General features: G+C 41.0%; 4 gene segments (V, D, J or C); all 4 read right to left on the bottom strand.

Moving 5' to 3' along the window:
* Window positions 1–10,421: 10,421 nt before the first annotated feature.
* LOC117544136 lies at window positions 10,422–10,787 on the bottom strand. The segment is given in 1 exon segment: window positions 10,422–10,787. A coding segment is annotated over 1 exon segment (366 nt).
* Window positions 10,788–11,628: 841 nt separating this feature from the next.
* LOC117544118 lies at window positions 11,629–12,235 on the bottom strand. The segment is given in 2 exon segments: window positions 11,629–12,036; window positions 12,125–12,235. Coding segments are annotated over 2 exon segments (366 nt in total).
* A 732-nt stretch (window positions 12,236–12,967) lies between these two features.
* LOC117544138 lies at window positions 12,968–13,525 on the bottom strand. The segment is given in 2 exon segments: window positions 12,968–13,368; window positions 13,457–13,525. Coding segments are annotated over 2 exon segments (450 nt in total).
* Window positions 13,526–15,141: 1,616 nt separating this feature from the next.
* LOC117544117 lies at window positions 15,142–15,876 on the bottom strand. The segment is given in 2 exon segments: window positions 15,142–15,726; window positions 15,815–15,876. Coding segments are annotated over 2 exon segments (372 nt in total).
* Window positions 15,877–19,044: the final 3,168 nt, after the last annotated feature.

A 19,044-nucleotide genomic window follows, 5' to 3' on the forward strand; every position in this document is an offset into this window, starting at 1 on the left:
CCACCGGAGTTAAATCCAGACGACAGTAGATCAGAAATGTCTTTGCCTTTTGAGTATGTTTTGGGGTTTTAACATGACAGTTTGGCATAGAAATCCCCCTTACAATAAAGGCAGTATGCCCGTGTGTCATCTCCAATAAATGGCTTCAACCATCCTTTATACTCAGGGTTTGATTCCCACTCCTTTCTGTATTTTTGAGAATACAATTTAGACTGTGCCATGATGTTTAGCTTGTCACAGAGAGGCACACACACAGTGGACGAGGTGATTGAGTGACTGAGGCTGTGTGAGGCAAAGCAAAGGCAGTTATTTATTATAGTGTGAAAGTGAGTGAAGAAACATTTACATTCAACATTTAAATCCCGCTCAAAACCAGGACGGCTTGGCAGTTGGCGCATGCGCAATTCATTTGCAGTCTCGACGCGGGGGAGTGTGGTTGTCTCCTCTCTGCTCTGACTGCAGCAGCAGCTCTGCTGCGGCCAGGCAACTGTCAGTCTGAGCGCCTGTGAGTACTATGGGAGGGAGGCGGGGCTCACGGCAGCACCCGCGGCTCGTTAACTGCAGAACAATGTGAGTCTCCAAACACCAGAAAAGTCGCTAATAACACCATTATAAATCGCTAGATTAGTCGTTAGTCGCTTTTGACACAAATAAGTCGCCGGAGGGTTTGGAAATCCGCCAAATTTAACGAGAAAATCGCCAAGTTGGCAACACTGACTGTCACTCCTGTTGACACGGACAACGTCAGCTAAATAGTGCCCACTGTCCACCAGCCACGCCCCGACACATGGGGTCACGCCGGCCAATCACAAAGCCTTGATGCGTTCAAGTGCATTATTCTGGCACAGGAAGATTATGTTATAGGACATTAACGATAGAATATTGTTGTTCTATTTTTAGACACATCTCGCGATCGACTGGGAATCTCCCGGCGATTGACCGGTCGATGCACCCCTGTAGTATAGCCACATAAAAGTATCAAACCACCTAAAATGCACCAGAATACAGGAAATCTATTTTTTTTCGTGGGGGAGGACCCCCACACCCCCCCGTTAAAAATGTCCCCCCCACATTCAGGATGCTTCCTACGCCCATGCACACACCAACACACTGTACCACACACACCTACAGCTCCTAAAGCATATTATCAGGCCACAGCCGTTGTGTATTTTATTATGTGAAGCACTAAATGGTTTTAGAAAAATATCGACTCTTTGTTTGTAGTTATCTACTAAACTACAGCAAATAAAGAGAGTAGGCCTGTTATACTGAGTGATATATATTATACACACTGCTCTGCTTTCTGCACGGACCTCACAGCTGTTCTTTCTGTAAACATCGCGTTGCGATGAGAGCAGTTAATAAAATAATATCCAGGGGATGCATGCAGAGCTGTCATTGGCTGAGATAAGTCCGGCCGGGTGATTCTCACGAACTTGGTGTAACATGAGCCAAAACAGTTCGATGCAGATTTTGAAAATAATTGTTCTCATTAGTATCAACCAGGTTCTAAATGAACTAGCCCTAGTAAAAGAAAAGTTCTGTATATGTTTTAAAACACATTTTTAGAGAGTTTTAACGAGTCATTGACCAAATAAATTCATTACCGTAACACATTTTCAATTGATGATAACTAAATATTTGAGTAAATGTTTGGCATTTTATTTTTTAACGTATGCTGCTGTCAATAGTCACAAGTAGTCACATAGTGTAATAATTCAGGTAAATATATAATAATATAATAATTTTTAGTTATTAACTTCATTTACCGTACACAAATTTTTATGTTCCACACATTGACTTTTACTGTGGTGTAAATTGTACAATTGATTGAAAAAAGACAATTTTAAAATATGAACAGACATACCAAACATTTCCTGTACAAATGAAAATTTGAAGGTTTTCCATATTCCTATCAAAATATTAACTTATTAAGGAAGTGTTATGGTAATGAACAGGAGCATGCTCAGGTAATGAAAAGCTTTTGTTATGGTAATGACCTTACATGGAGAAGAGATATACTATTGCTTTATAAATACTTTCGCTTTACGTATATATTCACACACACAATTTTGAATTGCACCGTTACTTTTATATACTGTCTCTTTACACACACAATAGACAATAGTAACGTAACGTTTGTTACATGATACATAATGTACCTGTATACAATCACCGCTGCCGGCAGGGACATCGCTCCTTGCATGGTCCTTGGAAAATGCGGTAGTGTTTTTCCACTCTAAACTTTTCCAGGGCTCTGTAGAAGTCAAACTGTTCAATGGGTGGTCCTTCAATGCAGATTCAGTCGAGATTTTCTGCTTTTATTCTTGCCCTGCCCTTGGTCTTTATGAAATTTTGAATGCTGAATCCACGTCCGCACCGCACCGTGCTCATTGGAATGACCGAGATTGCAGCCAGGAGCTTTGTGGTTACAGGTAGGAAGCCAGCATGTTGTGTAGCCATGATCTTCACCAACTCCTGGAAGGAATTGTTGCTGTAGTTTGCATGGACCAGCTCCTTAAAAGGTGACAACTCTGCGCTGCAGGTGTCAGTGTCAACGATAGGTTCCCGTCCCGCTGGGCACAAGTGATCCAGGATGGTCTGCATCTCATCGCGTCCAAATCGCGCACGTTCAGTGTTGTCCCGTGGCAGACACCATGGGTCAAATATGCGAAAAGCGGAAAAGAGGCCGATGTCGGGGAAACGATTTCAATATTCTGGATGAGGGTGTCGAGGAAGCGCTGCCTTACACCATCCACGGCCTGCCGCATCGCCCTGGTGGCCTTTATCTTTCTTCCCTTAAAATACATCTCGCCGTTTTTCTCCACAATGTTGGCCAAGAATTCTTGGAATTTTAGGCCGCCTTCATCTCCAATCTGCATGGCTCACAGCGCATTGATCGTTGAGGTTACAGCAGGCTGAACATCATCAGTGTCCAGGATGACATTCATTTATTTAAGCCGTGCTTGCCGAGAGCTGCTGTTGGAGAAGTATCCATAGATGCTGCCCACCGTCCTCTGGTAGCGCTGGAGGGATGGAATCGCCACAGCAGCCTGCTGGGCACAGAAGTTTAGCTTATGTGCAGCGCAGTGTGTGCCACCGATGGCTGTGTTTTTCCCTTTTTAAAACGCGCCCCGAACCCATTTTCTCTTCCAGTCATAACCGCTGCCCCATCTGTACGGACGCCAGTTATGTCGTTCAGGTCGATGTTGTAATTTTGCAACTGCTCCTTAATGGTTTGCGTTACGGTAGCAGCGTCGCATGCAGTATCTTTGTGTTGCACAAGTAGTGGGTTTCTAAGTCACCGTCATTTATTAGGTTAACATATGTGCAAAGAAGCTTTTCCACCGAAATGTCCGTGGACTCGTCAGTCATGAGCCCCTTGAATGTTGAGTTATTTAACTTTGCAATGAAATCCTCCTTCAGCACATTACGGCGCACTGCATGTCCTGCACTATGTCGTTGTGAGGGCGTTCTCTGAAACTCGCAGTTCTGCCAAGGTTTCACATCCCTGCAGAATGCACAGTTCATTCAAGCTTTTGTTTTTGTGTGTCAGCAACAGTTCTTTTGCCAGGTAATACACGTTCCTCTTGGCCCGCAATTACCGCCTTTGATCTGGCACAGACCATTCGATTAACGGCAACTTGAATGTTGTTTTTCCGTAAATGCTGTGCATCTAGCACTGCTTTGTGATCCACCCCCTTTATGTGCATCTCTATAGTCTTCACCCTGAAGTTGGACGTCCCCGAGGTGAACACGTTGTGCTTTTTTTCCCTTACACATAGTGTGCAATACATTTTATGACTTTGTTTATTATAGCACAACCACGGGAACTTCATTTTCCAGGTTCCGACAAACTTCCTTTTGTTGTGGCTGACCGGTTTCTCTTCGTGGCTTACGGGTGTAGAAGTGACATTGTCAGATGGCGTAGGCTCTGGATGGGGTGGGAGGCTAGATGACGACAACTCCGGCCCCGGGGCACCTGCACGGGCGGGGGATGCTGGCGGAGACTAGGATGGCGGCAACTCAGGCTCGGGCTGAGAGCCAACGGCAAGGCTCGCTGGCAGTACACTTTTTTCCGTCACAGGAACCGGCTTTGTTGGCAGCGAAAAAAATCCCACCAGCCTCCTTTGCCCCTCCAACAGAGGGATGTCATTTTCCTTTTTGTCATTTAAACCAGGGGTTCCCAAAGTGTGGGAAGGTGAGCCTCCCCTCAGAGAACATAATCACAGCCGCGCCCCCCCTCCCAATTATTATTGCTATTATTATTGTTGCTATAATGCAGGGGTATTCAATTGCATTGCAAAGAGAAAATGTAAGGTGAGAAAATGTCATAAAATGCTCTGTTTTCGCTACCTTCCTATTTTTTGATTGGCTGAGCGTCACCTCCTTAAAACATTAAACAATAGGTTTTTTAAACCTCTTTATCTTTATGTTTTAAACATGTTGAGGTTAAGGATGGCAGCTTCCTCATACGTTGCACTCGGAGAGAAATAGTTGAGACAGAGATGTCTTTAGCAGCAGGGAGGAGTAACGTTTCACCAATGTTGTGAGGTTTACCTGTCTTAGCTATCCGTAACGCCACTCGGTATGATGCTTCGGTTGCCTTTGTATTCACAGTGCTAAATGTGTCAATGACATTTTTCTGTGACTGCAATTCCTTGAGCTTCCGGTCAAAAAACTCCTGTGGCTTGGTCACCAAACATGGGTGTTTCGTCTCAATATGACGCCGGAGTTTACATGGTCTCATACTGTCATTAGCTCGCACCTCGTTGCAGATAACACACTGTGGCAGTGGAGTGTCATCAGGACCGGTCCATGAACATCCTAGCTTCAAATAATCATTGTCATACTTCCTTCGTTTTCTCACAGACGCTGTCTCCTCTCTCAAAAATCTATCCATATTTTGCAGCTCGCATAAAGTTAGCTGAAGTTAACTAGCTAGATTTCACTGTTTCTCTTTATTTTTTTCTGGCGGCTGCGCCTCCCTTGAAGCTCTCTGGAGCCCCCCAGGGGAGGCGCGCCTCACACTTTGGGAACCCCTGATTCAAACGATAAAAATTGTCGATCTTCTCTCGGATAAATATTTTTTTTGGGCCGCCTCAGCTCGAGTTGAGGGCGCTCCGAGCTGAAAAAGGGCATCCAATGACGGCAAGACGGCCCCCTGGTGGAAACACTGGCTCAGTCTCTCTCTCTCTGTCTCTCTCTTTCTCAGTCTCTCTCTTTCTCTGTCTCTCCCTCTTTCTCACTCACTCTCTCTCTCACACACAATGTGAAGATGTCCTGTTCTAACCTCTCTCTTTCCTTCCTTATGTATCTGGGTTGCTGTACACTTTCTCTCTGTGCTTCACCACCCTCACCTTGGAAGCTGCCCTTTTCCTTTCCACCTTTTCTGAACTTAATTTCAAGAGGGATTCAGTATTCATTAAATAAATTAGATTCAAATAATATATATAAATTATTTCTTTATAGTTAAAGCTCACCATACATAGCTGCACACATTTCTTTCATTACCGCAACAATTTTGTTCATTACCGTAACAGCCTCCTATATGACATGGTAATGAATGCAGAGCATTACGGTAATGAATGACCATAACACTAGCTAGCATAATAGTTAGCATAGCCATGATGCTACAAAAGAAATATTTGTACTATCATTCTGGCTCTATAAAAGCTACTTTTCTATTGATTTTGGAATCAATAACTTTAAAAAAAACATTATATAATACCCCATTACGGTAATGACAGTTAGTAGTGTACACTGGGGTGTCAGTAAATTGAATCTTTAACATATCTATAGCTTGACCTTGAAAGGACATCTTACCTTGTAGCTATCTTGCATCTTCTCTTCCATGCAATGCATCATGGGTAAAAAAACAACTAATTTAAACAAACAGGAATTGTAATGGGGCCAAATAGGCAGTGCATCGGTAATGAACTTCACATGCTCCGGACACACATATTAATCCAAAAATATTTTAATTCATAAATCTTAGACCCAAAATAATTATATTACCAGTAAGAATGTACCATTTCAACAATTTTTTGTATTTATGTATGTATTAAATTGTGCAGATTTATTGTGATATTTTGGGGTTAAATGTAAAAAAATAAACTCCGGACGCATTACGGTAATGAATTTCTACATGGAAAAATGGTGAAAAAAATATGAATTACTACCTCAACTACAAAAATAGCAATAGTACCACATACAATACACAATGCAGTTTGATATAGAATTGATTATTTTGATTATTTTTGTAATTTTGTCTGTCAATTCCTCACAGACATGACCAAAGGTGGTTTCGTGAGAATCACCCAGCCGGCGAGCGCCCGTCGACCGAAATGGTTATATTTGGGTTCAGTCTGTGGACCGTTAAGCTTGTCCGGCTACTATAGAGATGTGCTCTGAAGCGAGAAGAGGTGTTTGAATGGCGCATGCGTTGTGGCGCAAGCTACTTATAGGTGGTGATTTCCCTGACGCTGACGTCAAGATCTCCAGCCAATCAGGATTGGCGTAATGAGATTGATGCTTCTGTTTGCTCCGCGATGAGGCGCATCCCATAGTGAGACATCGAACGGAGTGTTATGAATGAGAACTACCGGTATGCTTAGTCCTACTTTAGTTACTGTACTGCAAAAAGCAGACGGCGCTGCGCTCAACACACACAGACTCAAAATCATGGACACACTGGCACATAAGTTACATAAACAATTTATAGGCCTAAATTGCATAAGCTACAGCATGGCCGTATCTACCATTGAGGTCACCGAGGTCCGGACCTCGGTAATATTTTTCGAGCTGTGTATACAAAACTTGTGAAATAACTGCACTAAACGGGGTTCTTTGTAGTACTTCCATTTACTGACCATGGGGGCGCTGCATAACTACGCAGTCTCGATTAAAGCAAACAGAAGAAGACAACATGTATCAACAAACCACCGCAGCCCGGGCTTGTAGCGGAGGACAGGCGGAGGTATCTAGAGATCTGAGTCCAGCGGGCTGCTTGTGTTTCTGTTCATCAGGACATCATAGGACCAGCAGATCCTGTGTGAACGCTGTACGTTAGTCAGTGGACGTCCGACAACATGCACACTAACTGATATTGCAGCTATAGGCTATACTTTGGTTTACATTGCGTGAATAAACTAGCTAGAGAGCTAAAGTTAATTACATTCATCCAATGTCAGAAGGATTACCTTTTAACAAACGTTGTAATGCTTTTCTTTCATTTCAATTTGAGTAAAACATTGAAGATATAATATTGTATGTTTTCTTTTTACACTGACCTCAGATATAATGAAAGACTACGTCAGTCGAAGCTCAGCTTTGGTAGGAAGAGACAGGACAGAGAGAGAGAGAGAGAGAGGATAGAGAGAGAGAGAGAGAGAGAGAGAGAGAGAGAGAGAGAGAGAAGAGCGGAGAGAGAGAGAGAGAAGAGAGAGAGAGCGAGAGAGAGAAAGTGATGGAAGTCAGGGAGGAACTGCAGGTACAGTCACACAAAATAATGTAGGCTTAATAACCCCATCTATCCATCCATCTATCTATCTATCTATCCATCCATTGTTAGGAACCTTGACTCAATAGCTTGGAGGACTCAAATGCATGACCCAGAGACAAAAAGGTTTTTAAAGAAAAAATAGTCTTTACTTGCAACAAACAAAATCACTCTTTTAGAGGAATGAACAAACTGACAAACGTAAAGCGCTCTCGTGGAGGGTAAAAGGCAAAACAATGACTTTCATTAAACAATGGCTTAGATCTTACTTCTTGGAGCAATGAACAAGACGAACCGAGGGGAGACAGGACAATATATACATGAGGTAAGTGGGCACAGGTGGAAACAATCAGGGGCGGGGCAGACACTGATGATGGCGGGAAAAGGAACCAGAGCAGGAAGTAAAGGGACCTGGAATGAGACAAGGTGAGTACAAAACAAAACAGGAAATGGAACATAAACTAAACTAACATGACAAAACTTAACATAATTGACGGGACACAACATCCATCTATCTATCTATCTATCTATAACAATAGTCTTCATTTATAGACAATAGGCACCATTTTAAAACAACATATATCTATTGCAGTTATGATGTCATAATAACATACAATTGTATAAAACACAATTTGCTTACATCTTTGTTCTCTTTTGAGAATCAAACAAAACAGATTTAAATGTAAAAAAAAGAATGCAAACAAACAAGTTAAATGAACTGAATTGGTTTTAATTCACTGGCTGGAGCGACAAGTGAGGAGGAGCAAACATTTAACAACGAGGGAGAGATTGAACAAAGAGAAAGAGTAGAGGACAGAGAGAGTAATGGAAGAGATAGAAGAGATGGGGCGGGTTATGGAAATGGAGACTGAGGGAAATAGCACAGGAGACACAAGAGAGACCAAATACCAATACTAGAGTAGACCAGGCCGGAAGAGAGGTAGCAGGAATAGATGAGAGAGATGAGTGGTGAGAGAGCTGATAACGGTCAAAGAGAGACAATTCTACATGAATTTGATCGAGCCAATTATAAAAATAAAGCACTAACTGATGAAGAAAAGTACTGCCTTCTCAAAAAAAAGTGGTTCAAACATGAACATAATTACCCCAAAACAAAGTTTGGTGAAAAGCAATTACGCTATAACATGAAGTGGGAGGAGAAATATCCTTGGCTAAGATATTCTGTTTCAGAAGATTCCACCTATTGTTCCATTTGTATGTCATTTAGTAAAAAACAAAAGAACACAATCTTCATAAATGACGGATTTCGAGACTGGAAAAATGCCATTGGAGAGAAGCGGGGCATCATTTCTAACCACAGTTGTAGTCCAGCACACCTACATGCCTCAGAGCTGGCTGAACATTTTCTGTCAGTAGCCAAGGGCAACAGAAAAGCATTAATTCTGTTCTGAGTGATGCATATGCAGAGAAGGTTGGAATCAATCGCAAAGCTCTACTTTCCATTATGTATGTTGTCAACTGTCAATCAACTGATTCTTATGCATTACACTTTCAAAAATAATTGATATTGTAGCCCACTGACTTGGTTTGAAATCAATATATTATCCAATTTCGGACCCCCCACAGGACTTAAAAAGCACCTCACTAGATCATGAAAATCCCAAAAATCTCGGGGGTGTATACCCCCGAACCCCCCTAGAAGGTTTGGACCTCGGTATCTAGGAAATCCTAGATACGGCCCTGAGCTACAGTATTGCAACTAATCAGACAGCACTGCTTCTCTCTCTCCACTTTCAACTTTAAATCTATTTAAAACTCATAACAAACAAACAAAATGTCCAAAGTTGTCCTGAAATTAACTTATTAAATAAACAAAACGAAAAATATAGCCATACTTATGCAAACAACATTGAATCTGGACTTGACATTATTCTGATTATAATTGCAAATAAGCAGACAGCGCTACCGCGCTGCCACACACACACACACCACACACACACACACACACACACACACCACACACACACACACACACAACACACACACACACACACACACACACACACACACACACACACACACACACACACACACACACACACACCACACACACACACACACACACACACACACACACACACACACACACACACACACACACACACACACACACACACACACACACACACACACACACACACACACCTTGGGTTTTGAAGACTGATAAATCCAAAATGGATGAACAAACTTTGCAGCCCAGTTTCCCAGCTTTGCAGTCTATCCACGGGTAAGCCTCTTGTTTCCTCCGCCACATCTCCTCCGTCCACACCTCTGGGAAAGGTGAGCTTGAGCTAGCTAGAGGAACGTTGCTAGCGCAGCTAACGTGCACGTTAGCTAGCATTATCCACATGTTTCGGCGGCTCTTCTGATGATGTATTACTAGCAGCTTCACTTGTAGCTTCGGTGCTGCTAGCCTCTTTCTTCTTGTGAATTATATTCTTTTAGAAAAGAAGTCAAGTAAAACATGTTAGCCTGCCATTATAGAGCTTTTTCGTTAGTGTTCTTGAGGGAAGGAGCTGACGCAAAATCGGCGGGCGCGGCGAGCTGGTTCGCCGTGGGTGTGTCAGTGACCGCGGGGTCACGAGCGTGATGATGAATCATATCTTTTTAAGGAAATCGTTTTTATTTTGTATTATAATTACTGTGAAATGTATTATGTTTTCGTCATTATTACAACAAATACACACTTGCAACTGATAACACTGGCAATGATTTTATATTTATTAGACTTAAAAAAAAGATCATGCTCCAAATAAGTGGGGTACGGCGTACCCCCGCGTCCAACGCCCACTACACCACTGGTCTTGATGATGTTGAGCTCAAGCTTTTGGTGGTTGTGAGAAGCAGAAACCAAAGTTTTGACTTGTTTAGTTTTTGTACATCATTTTTCCTTTGTGTGTCACTTTCTCTCTCTGGCACAGTAATACACTGCTGTGTCCTCGGCCTTCAGACTGTTCATCTGCAGATACAATTTACTGCTGGAGTCATCTCTGGAGATAGTGAATCTACCCTGGACCGACTGGGAATAATAGATCGGAGTACTAGCTGTGTGTATAAAAGCGATCCACTCCAGTCCTTTCCCAGGAGCCTGTCTGATCCAGTTCCATCGTGAGCCTCCAAAGTTGAATCCAGATGTTGTGCAGGTGAGTCTGTGAGATTCTCCGGGTTTCCTGACTGCTGGTTCAGACTCAGTTATGGTCTGACCTTCAGCGACAGACCAAACAAACAGAGCAACCACCAAGAGTGTTAGCTTTCCCTGAGCCATGTTCACACAGTTTCTTGTGTTTTCAAAAGCTTGAGTCCCTCTTTAAATATGAAGTAAACTTGATCCCTTTGAGAATTCATTTGATGATTAGCTCCTCCTACTTCACATTCTGTTTTTAAAAGTCAAATTCATGGCTATACAAACAGCATTAAATATCATTTAAACTAGCAGCAAATAGTTATTTAAGGCAATTGTTGACAAAAATGAACTGTCGATTAAAATACTATAATTATTCTTTTTCAACGAAAGAGTTGATTTTTTCTTCTTCTTTAATTTGACTATAACTCATATGAGTAACATGAAAGCTTTACTTCTAATCATTGTTTTAGTTGTAACAATTCAAAACTAATTCAGAAATTGATTGAATTATGTTTTTTTATGTTGTAACTGCAATGAAGGAAAGCATGATGGTCTAAATGTGTACTTGTGTTTGCTGCAGCTGGATGAAGACCTGGACTTTGTTTATTTTCTTACTTTAAAGGTTTCAGTATTCAAATAGTGGCAGTTTGAGGACAGATACAGAGAAACTTGGAGCCTTAAGAGGAAATAAACTACTAAGGAACTGAAACCTATTTGACAATGTGCAAAAACACATTCCTGCAGTGCATGAAAAATGCAAACTAAATAAGTTAAAAGATGTAGGATCTCAGATTAGACCTTTTTTTAAATGTTAGCACATAAATGCTTTTTATGGTTCAGCTGCTGTCTTCTAATGAGAACTTTTGATAAGGCTCTGTTCTGCAATAAACATGATAAATCTATTTAGTGATATGATTTCTATATTCAGATATCTGTTAAGAAATATTTTTTTCATTGTTTGGTGTAACTAAAGTTGTGTCATGATATTGAAAGATTCCAAATCTCACATTAACAGTGTGAGAAAACTGTGGTAATGATGAGGGGTTTTTGTACAGCTGCTCAACCAGCTTCAGTCACTGTGTGTCTCGAGCACAGTAATAAACAGCAGAGTCTACAGCCGTCAGACTGCTCATCTGCAGATACAGCTGCTCTCTGTTGTTGTTTCTGGAGATGGTGAACCGGCCTTTCACTGACTCAGAGTAGTAGATGCTGCTACTGCTAGTAGGGTGCATAATAGCGATCCACTCCAGTCCTTTTCCAGGAGCCTGTCTGACCCAGGCCATCCAGTAGCTACTGAATGACAGTCCAGAGGTTTCACAGGTCAATCTGTGAGATTCTCCAGGCCTTTTAGTCACTGGTTCAGATTCTGTCAGAGTCTGACCATCAACACCTGTAAAGAGGATAAAAACACATCTGGTGAAATAAACTGTTGACACAATTAGAATCTGTGTTAGATACAGATCAGTAAAGATGTTGACCTGCCCAGCAGACAGTGAGCAGCAGCAGTCCTGTCCTATAGTCCATCATGTTAAACTGTGTGTCCTCTGTCCTCTGTCCTCCTCTCTGCAGTCACATAAGTAGAGGGGGAGATATCTGAGTTTTGCATTGACTCCTCCTATAACTAAGTTTATGTGTCTTTTTAAGAATAATTTAGCAAGCCCATTTACAAAGCGACAACGAATAGAAAATTATGATTTTGATTGCCAGAGGGACAGCTGGGCCTACATCCAATGCGACAATAATGTAAATTATATAACCAACCATTAATCTCGGGTGTATTTGATTTGGTTTAGAGATTAGATGATCAGAGCTGCTTCTTTAAGGGAAATATTATTAACATTTTTTATGTAATCATCTTCTCAAATGTGTTACAGTGGATTAAAGTTTCCAGTTAGCTGACTGGAATCAGTTGTTTGTCTCCAGTGTTAAATATAGAATTTGCTTCATTTGGTTGTGGTTATGTGACAGAAATGTTTCAAATTCAAACAGATGAAGCTTTCCTGATGATAATGTTTATGATATAATGATGATTTGTGTTCAATCGGCAAATCAAATAGATGTTTTTTAATGTTTAATGTAATCAAAGTGTTCTTTCATTAATGTACTTGTAGAGATGCATGGGCACAGTTTAACCAAACTGAATCAGATAAATAGCTACGTTGTTTGAAATGGGACATTTTTATATTATCTGTGATACATTTTGTTGGAGGCACAAAAGACAAAATATATTTTTCAGTTAGAATTCACTATATTTCTTCAGGTTGTAACTGAATTAAACATTGCGTCAAATTAGATGAAATAAGATGTCAATATTCAGTTAATCAGTATTTCAATATAAAGTGAATGCTCTCATGGGTGGTGGTAAATAGAGGAAGTAGTTTTTGTACGGCTCCCCTGTTACTGTCTCTCACTGTGTGTCTTCTGGCACAGTAATACACTGCTGTGTCCTCGGCCTTCAGACTGTTCATCTCCAGATACATTTTACTGCTGGAGTCATCTCTGGAGATAGTGAATCTACCCTGGACCGACTGGGAGTAACGGATCGGAGAATTGCTTGTGCCGATAATAGCGATCCACTCCAATCCTTTTCCAGGAGCCTGTCTGATCCAGTGCATGTAGGAGCTACTGAATGTGAATCCAGAGCCTGTACAGGTCAATATGTGAGATTCTCCAGGCCTTTTAGTCACTGAATCAGATTCTGTCAGAGTCTGACCACCAACACCTGTAAAGAGGATAAAAGCAAATCATGCTTAAGAAACCTGTGACACAATTAAAAGTTGTGTTAGATAAAGATCAGTAAAGATGTTGACCTGCCCAGCAGACAGTGAGCAGCAGCAGTCCTGTCCTATAGTCCATCATGTTAAACTGTGTGTCCTCTGTCCTCTGTCCTCCTCTCTGCAGTCACATAAGTAGAGGGGGAGACTTCTGAGTTTTGCATTGACTCCTCCTTTAACTGTGTGTTTTTTTCAGATTAATTTAGCAAGGCCATTGATAAAGCACCAAAAAGTAGACTTCATGTCAAGTATGAGGAAATCCTCTCCTTGCTTTACAGATTGAGGGGTAGTCCTTAACGTTTGATGACATTTGGAGAATTAATGTTTAAATGTACAGCAATCACTCTCCATGTAGAAACAAATATGTGTTGGTGCATGTGTTGGATGATGGCAGAGGGACCCACCTACACTGTGTGCACACGTATTAGGCAAGTGGTATTTTTGAGGATTCATTTATTATTGAACAACTACAGTGCTCTCGGTCCATCAAACATTTTAATAAACTTCAAACCTGGATATTTAAGAAAGTAAAAATGAGTTTTTGCCTTTCTTAGGAGAATATCTATGTGTGCATTATTATTGGGCAACTATTAGTATGCAAACTTATTATGCTCCCATCTTACTTGTTTATTTTCATCTGTTAAAGAGAGAACTATAAAACAAACAACATTTGTCCTGCATAGAAATCATGGTCTTCTTGAAAGATTCAGACTTTTGCTGTACCACTGCTTGAAGAAAATGTCTTCTAAAAACTGACAGTATATTTGGGAGTTGGCTTTCAACCCAAAAAGGTCCAACTAGCTCATCTGTAATAATTCCAACCCATACCAGAACCCCTCCTCCACCTTGCTGGCATCGAAGTGGAGCTCTGGGCCCGTTACTGATCCAGCCACGGACCATCTATCTGGTCCATCAAGAGTCACTCTCATCTCATCGGTCCATGAAACCTTTGGGAAATCTGTGTTTAGATATTTCTTGGCCCAGTCTTAACATTTTATCTTATGTGTCTTGGTCAGTTGTGGTCGGGTTTCAGCCTTCCTTACCTTTATTGTCTCTGAGCACTGAACATCTTGTACTTCTGGACACTCCGGGTAGGTTGCAGTTCTTGAATATGACAGCACTGGAGGATAATGGCTTCCTGGTAGCTTCACGTTTGATTCTTCTCAAATCTTTGGCAGTTATTTTGCGTCTTTTTCTCAATACGTTTCTTCTGACCCCGTTAACTATTTGCACCAAACGTTTGAAGGTTCTGTGATCACGCCCAAATATCTTAGCAATTTCAAGAGTGCTGCATCCCTCTGAAATACTTTTTGCAGTTTTGACTTTTCAGAGTCAGTTAAATCTATTTTTTTGGCCCATTTTGCATGAGACAAAGGAACTGGCTTATAATTGTGCACACCTTGATATAGGGTGTTGATGTTCTTAGGCCACAGCCTCCTTACTCCCTCATTACACAAATACACACAACCTGATATGCTTAAATCCAATACTCATTCAAGTTTATAAAGCTTCGAGTTAGAAAATATGGTATTATATGGTCAAAATACTCACTTCAAACAGATAAAGCTTCCCTGGTGATAATGTTTATGATATAATGATGATTGGTGTACAATCAGCAAAGTAAATGATGTGTATTGATTTGTATCAAAGTGTGCATTCATTAATGTACTTCTAGATACATTGGCACAGCTTAACCCTACTGAATGAGATAAACAGCTGCGTTGTTTGAAATGGGACATTTTTATATTATCTATGATACATTTAGTTGGAGGCACAAAAGACACAAAAATACATATTTCCTTCAAAACATACAATTTTTCAGTTAGAATTCACTAGATTTCTTCAGGTTGCAACTGAATTAAACATTGCGTCAAATTAGATGAAATAGGATGTCAATATTCAGTTAATAAGTATTTCAATATAAAGTGAATGCTCTCATGGGTGGTGGTAAATAGAGGAAGTAGTTTTTGTACGACTCCCCTGTTACTGTCTCTCACTGTGTCTTCTGGCACAGTAATACACTGCTGTGTCCTCGGCCTTCAGACTGTTCATCTGCAGATACACTTTACTGCTGGAGTCATCTCTGGAGATAGTGAATCTACCCTGGACCGACTGGGAGTAAGAGATCGGAGAACTATCTGTGCTGATATAAGCTATCCACTCCAGTCCTTTTCCAGGAGCCTGTCTGACCCAGGCCATGTAGGAGCTACTGAATGTGAATCCAGAGGCTGTACAGGTCAATCTGTGAGATTCTCCAGGCCTTTTAGTCTCTGGTTCAGATTCTGTCAGAGTCTGACCACCAACACCTGTAAAGAGGATAAAAACACATCTGGTGAAATAAACTGTTGACACAATTAGAATCTGTGTTAGATAAAGATCAGTAAAGATGTTGACCTGCCCAGCAGACAGTGAGCAGCAGCAGTCCTGTCCTATAGTCCATCATGTTAAACTGTGTGTCCTCTGTCCTCTGTCCTCCTCTCTGCAGTCACATAAGTAGAGGGGGAGATATCTGAGTTTTGAATTGACTCCTCCTTTCTGATTGAACGTTGTCTTGTCTGATATCAATGTTATCCTTATATTGCTTAGTTACATTTACATTTCTTATTTTATTCAGTTTCTTCCGATGCAACTAGAATGACTGCTGCTGTTTATTGAAAAAAGGCATTACAATTGTTATGATTAAGTTTTGTATATCACTTTGCAGGCTAGGTTTGAAATAGACATACAGAATCCCATGTCTTTTAATTTTTTTTTAAATTAAAGCTGACGTTGTGTGTCACTTCTATCGGTGCCGCAATTATTGCATTTGTTTCATGAGAAATTGTGACATCACATGTTACTTATTAGACGCTTTTATCCAAAGCGACTTACATAGTCAATACTGTGGGCAATCCCCACAGGAGCAATTTGGGGCGAAGTGTCTTGCCCAGGGACACAACAACATTCTGACTGCAGTGGGGTTTGAACCTGTGACCCCCTGATCCCAACACCAAGGCTCTATCCACTGCGCCACATGCCTCCCTGACATCCAAAAAAATGTAAGTTTTGGCTCGTAGCTTGTACTAATTGATATTTGTGTGGGGAATACATCCTGCTACACTTCTAACATTTAAAGCAATTCATCTACTGAAACCAATTCAGCTGATTTTATTTTAATAGGTCTACTTGAAAAGTTTAATGTTCGACAATTTGTCATTTGAATTTGTCTTGGGAATACATACAGTAATGTATCAGTGATTATAACCTCTAAATGTTTAAACTGGTGATGTAACAGTGAGCTGGTGTTGAGATCATTTCTGGTCTGAGGGCTCCTCCTCTGGTGGCTTCATGTTACAAGTGTTCAGGCTCTGAGGGGTTTTTGTTCAGCTCTACTGATGGTGTGTGTCACAGTGTGTCCGTTCAGAGTCACTGTGTGTATATATATATATATATATATATATATATATATATATATATATATATATATATATATATATATTAATTCATGTTGGTATCAATGCTCTGTTTCACATATGTCAGTTTGAGCATTATGGAAGCGCATTTACTATAATATAAATAATTTACAATTTTGTTCTCATAGTAAATGGTAACCAGTAGCGTGGCGTGGGGGAAAATGTAGGGGAAGCCCATTTTTTTGGGTCTGGGGGGTGGTCAATAACGTAACCAGATGAGTGATTACAGCGCCCGGTATCATTTTACACACATTTGTATCACACAGATGCAGGACTTTCACACGCCTGTTATCTAACCGAAAGGTCCGCACGCACTCTCCAGCTGAAACTCTCTCCTTATTAATTTAAGCATTTTACTTATTAATGTATGCAGACAATCACACAATCTATGTGATTTTTGGATTTACCGTGCCTCTCAATTGCCCGTGACAGGTTGGCAAGGTCGATGAATCCTGAAGTTGCCCAAGGATTGTTCAGGGAGCACGAATCCTTGTCAAAAAGAAGACATGGCCAGCAAAATAGACGCTGAAGTTTAGCGCTTCCAGTTAGCCACTCCGTGCGGACATAATTGTCCTCATTGAACGTCCGATTCTCTCCCTTTTTCCTCTGTGTACACACAGCTCGAGTGCGGGCATTGGCCTGTCATCTGATTTAATTTGTAGTTGCTGCTGTAGCGGAAGTTTAGTACAGTTATGTTTGATTAAGTACGCCAAATCTCCACCCTCCATAATGCTTCATTTCCTTGATAATTTCTAACGGCGGTGATGACAGTTACAGTATTAAAACTGATGTTGATGTGATTTGATTGGATGGCAGTGTCCAATCAAATCGCCAGCCACCTCTGAAGGGAAGCAAGAGGCGGCTAGCTTCCCTTGGCATGGCCCTGACCAATCACAGGTTGGCAGGGGCATCACGTGGGCCTCATCTGATTGGTCAATCCCAGATTCGGCTGTCCTCCTCTCGCAACAGAGAGTGCAATCTACTGTTTCACCATAACATCTAGAGGGGCGCTGTTTGTTTCACTCTTTGTAAAATACTCAATGAGAATGGGGGAGAGACGGGCCGGCAGCAACACACAGCAAAGGACAATTATCGAGTGTTTTTATTTATTTATTTAAATTATAACTACAATCCGAAAAAACAGGGGAAGCCTGGCTTCCCTTGGCCTCCGGGAGAAAACGCCACTGATGGTAACTGTACTTATATAGCGCTTTATCCAGTCTTTACGACCAGAAACCTCAAAGCACTTTACATACTACATGTCATTCACCCATTCGCACAGAGCAGTGTACCTTACTCTAGTAACTAACATTCATACACACTCACACACCGTTGGCCATGCCATCTGGAGCAACTCAGGGTTAAGTATTTTGCCCAAGGATACATCGACATGTTGACTGCACGGGTTGGGATCGAACCCACAATCTTCTGATTGAAAGACGAGAGCACTCCCTCGCAGCCAGTTGCCCAATATATTAGTAGTATTTAGTATTTACTGATGGAGGCTGTACAGGTCAATCTGTGAGATTCTCCAGGCCTTTTAGTCACTGGTTCAGATTCTGTCAGAGTCTGACCACCAACACCTGTAAGAGGATAAAAACACATCTGGTGAAATAAACTGTTGACACAATTAAAAGCTGTGTTAGATAAAGATCAGTAAAGATGTTGACCTGCCCAGCAGACAGTGAGCAGCAGCAGTCCTGTCCTATAGTCCATCATGTTAAACTGTGTGTCCTCTGTCCTCTGTCCTCCTCTCTGCAGTCACATAAGTAGAGGGGGAGATATCTGAGTTTTGCATTGACTCCTCCTTTCTGATTATATGATGTTAATAACATTATCTCTTACAATTTGAAATTGGTAAACATTTCTTATTGGGCTGTAGGTCACTTTGTAACATTGCATGGTTGTTATGTCATTCAGATTGTTCAGATGAAACAAACAAATAATGGATTTTATTTACTGATGGTTAAATTAACATTATTGTCATGAAAAAATGCTTTGAGTTAATTTAGTAAATAAATCACTTCACAGGTTTTATCAACATCTCATGTCTTTAACATTTATATTTTTGATCAAAGATGACGTTTTGTGTCAAATAAAGAACAGAAATGCATGCATTTGTTTTTGGAAAGAAACTCTGACATCCAACAATGTTTTGTTGTGTTTTGGCTC

This window comes from Gymnodraco acuticeps, unplaced genomic scaffold, assembly GCF_902827175.1.
Source record: "Gymnodraco acuticeps unplaced genomic scaffold, fGymAcu1.1, whole genome shotgun sequence".
Lineage (NCBI taxonomy): Eukaryota > Metazoa > Chordata > Actinopteri > Perciformes > Bathydraconidae > Gymnodraco > Gymnodraco acuticeps.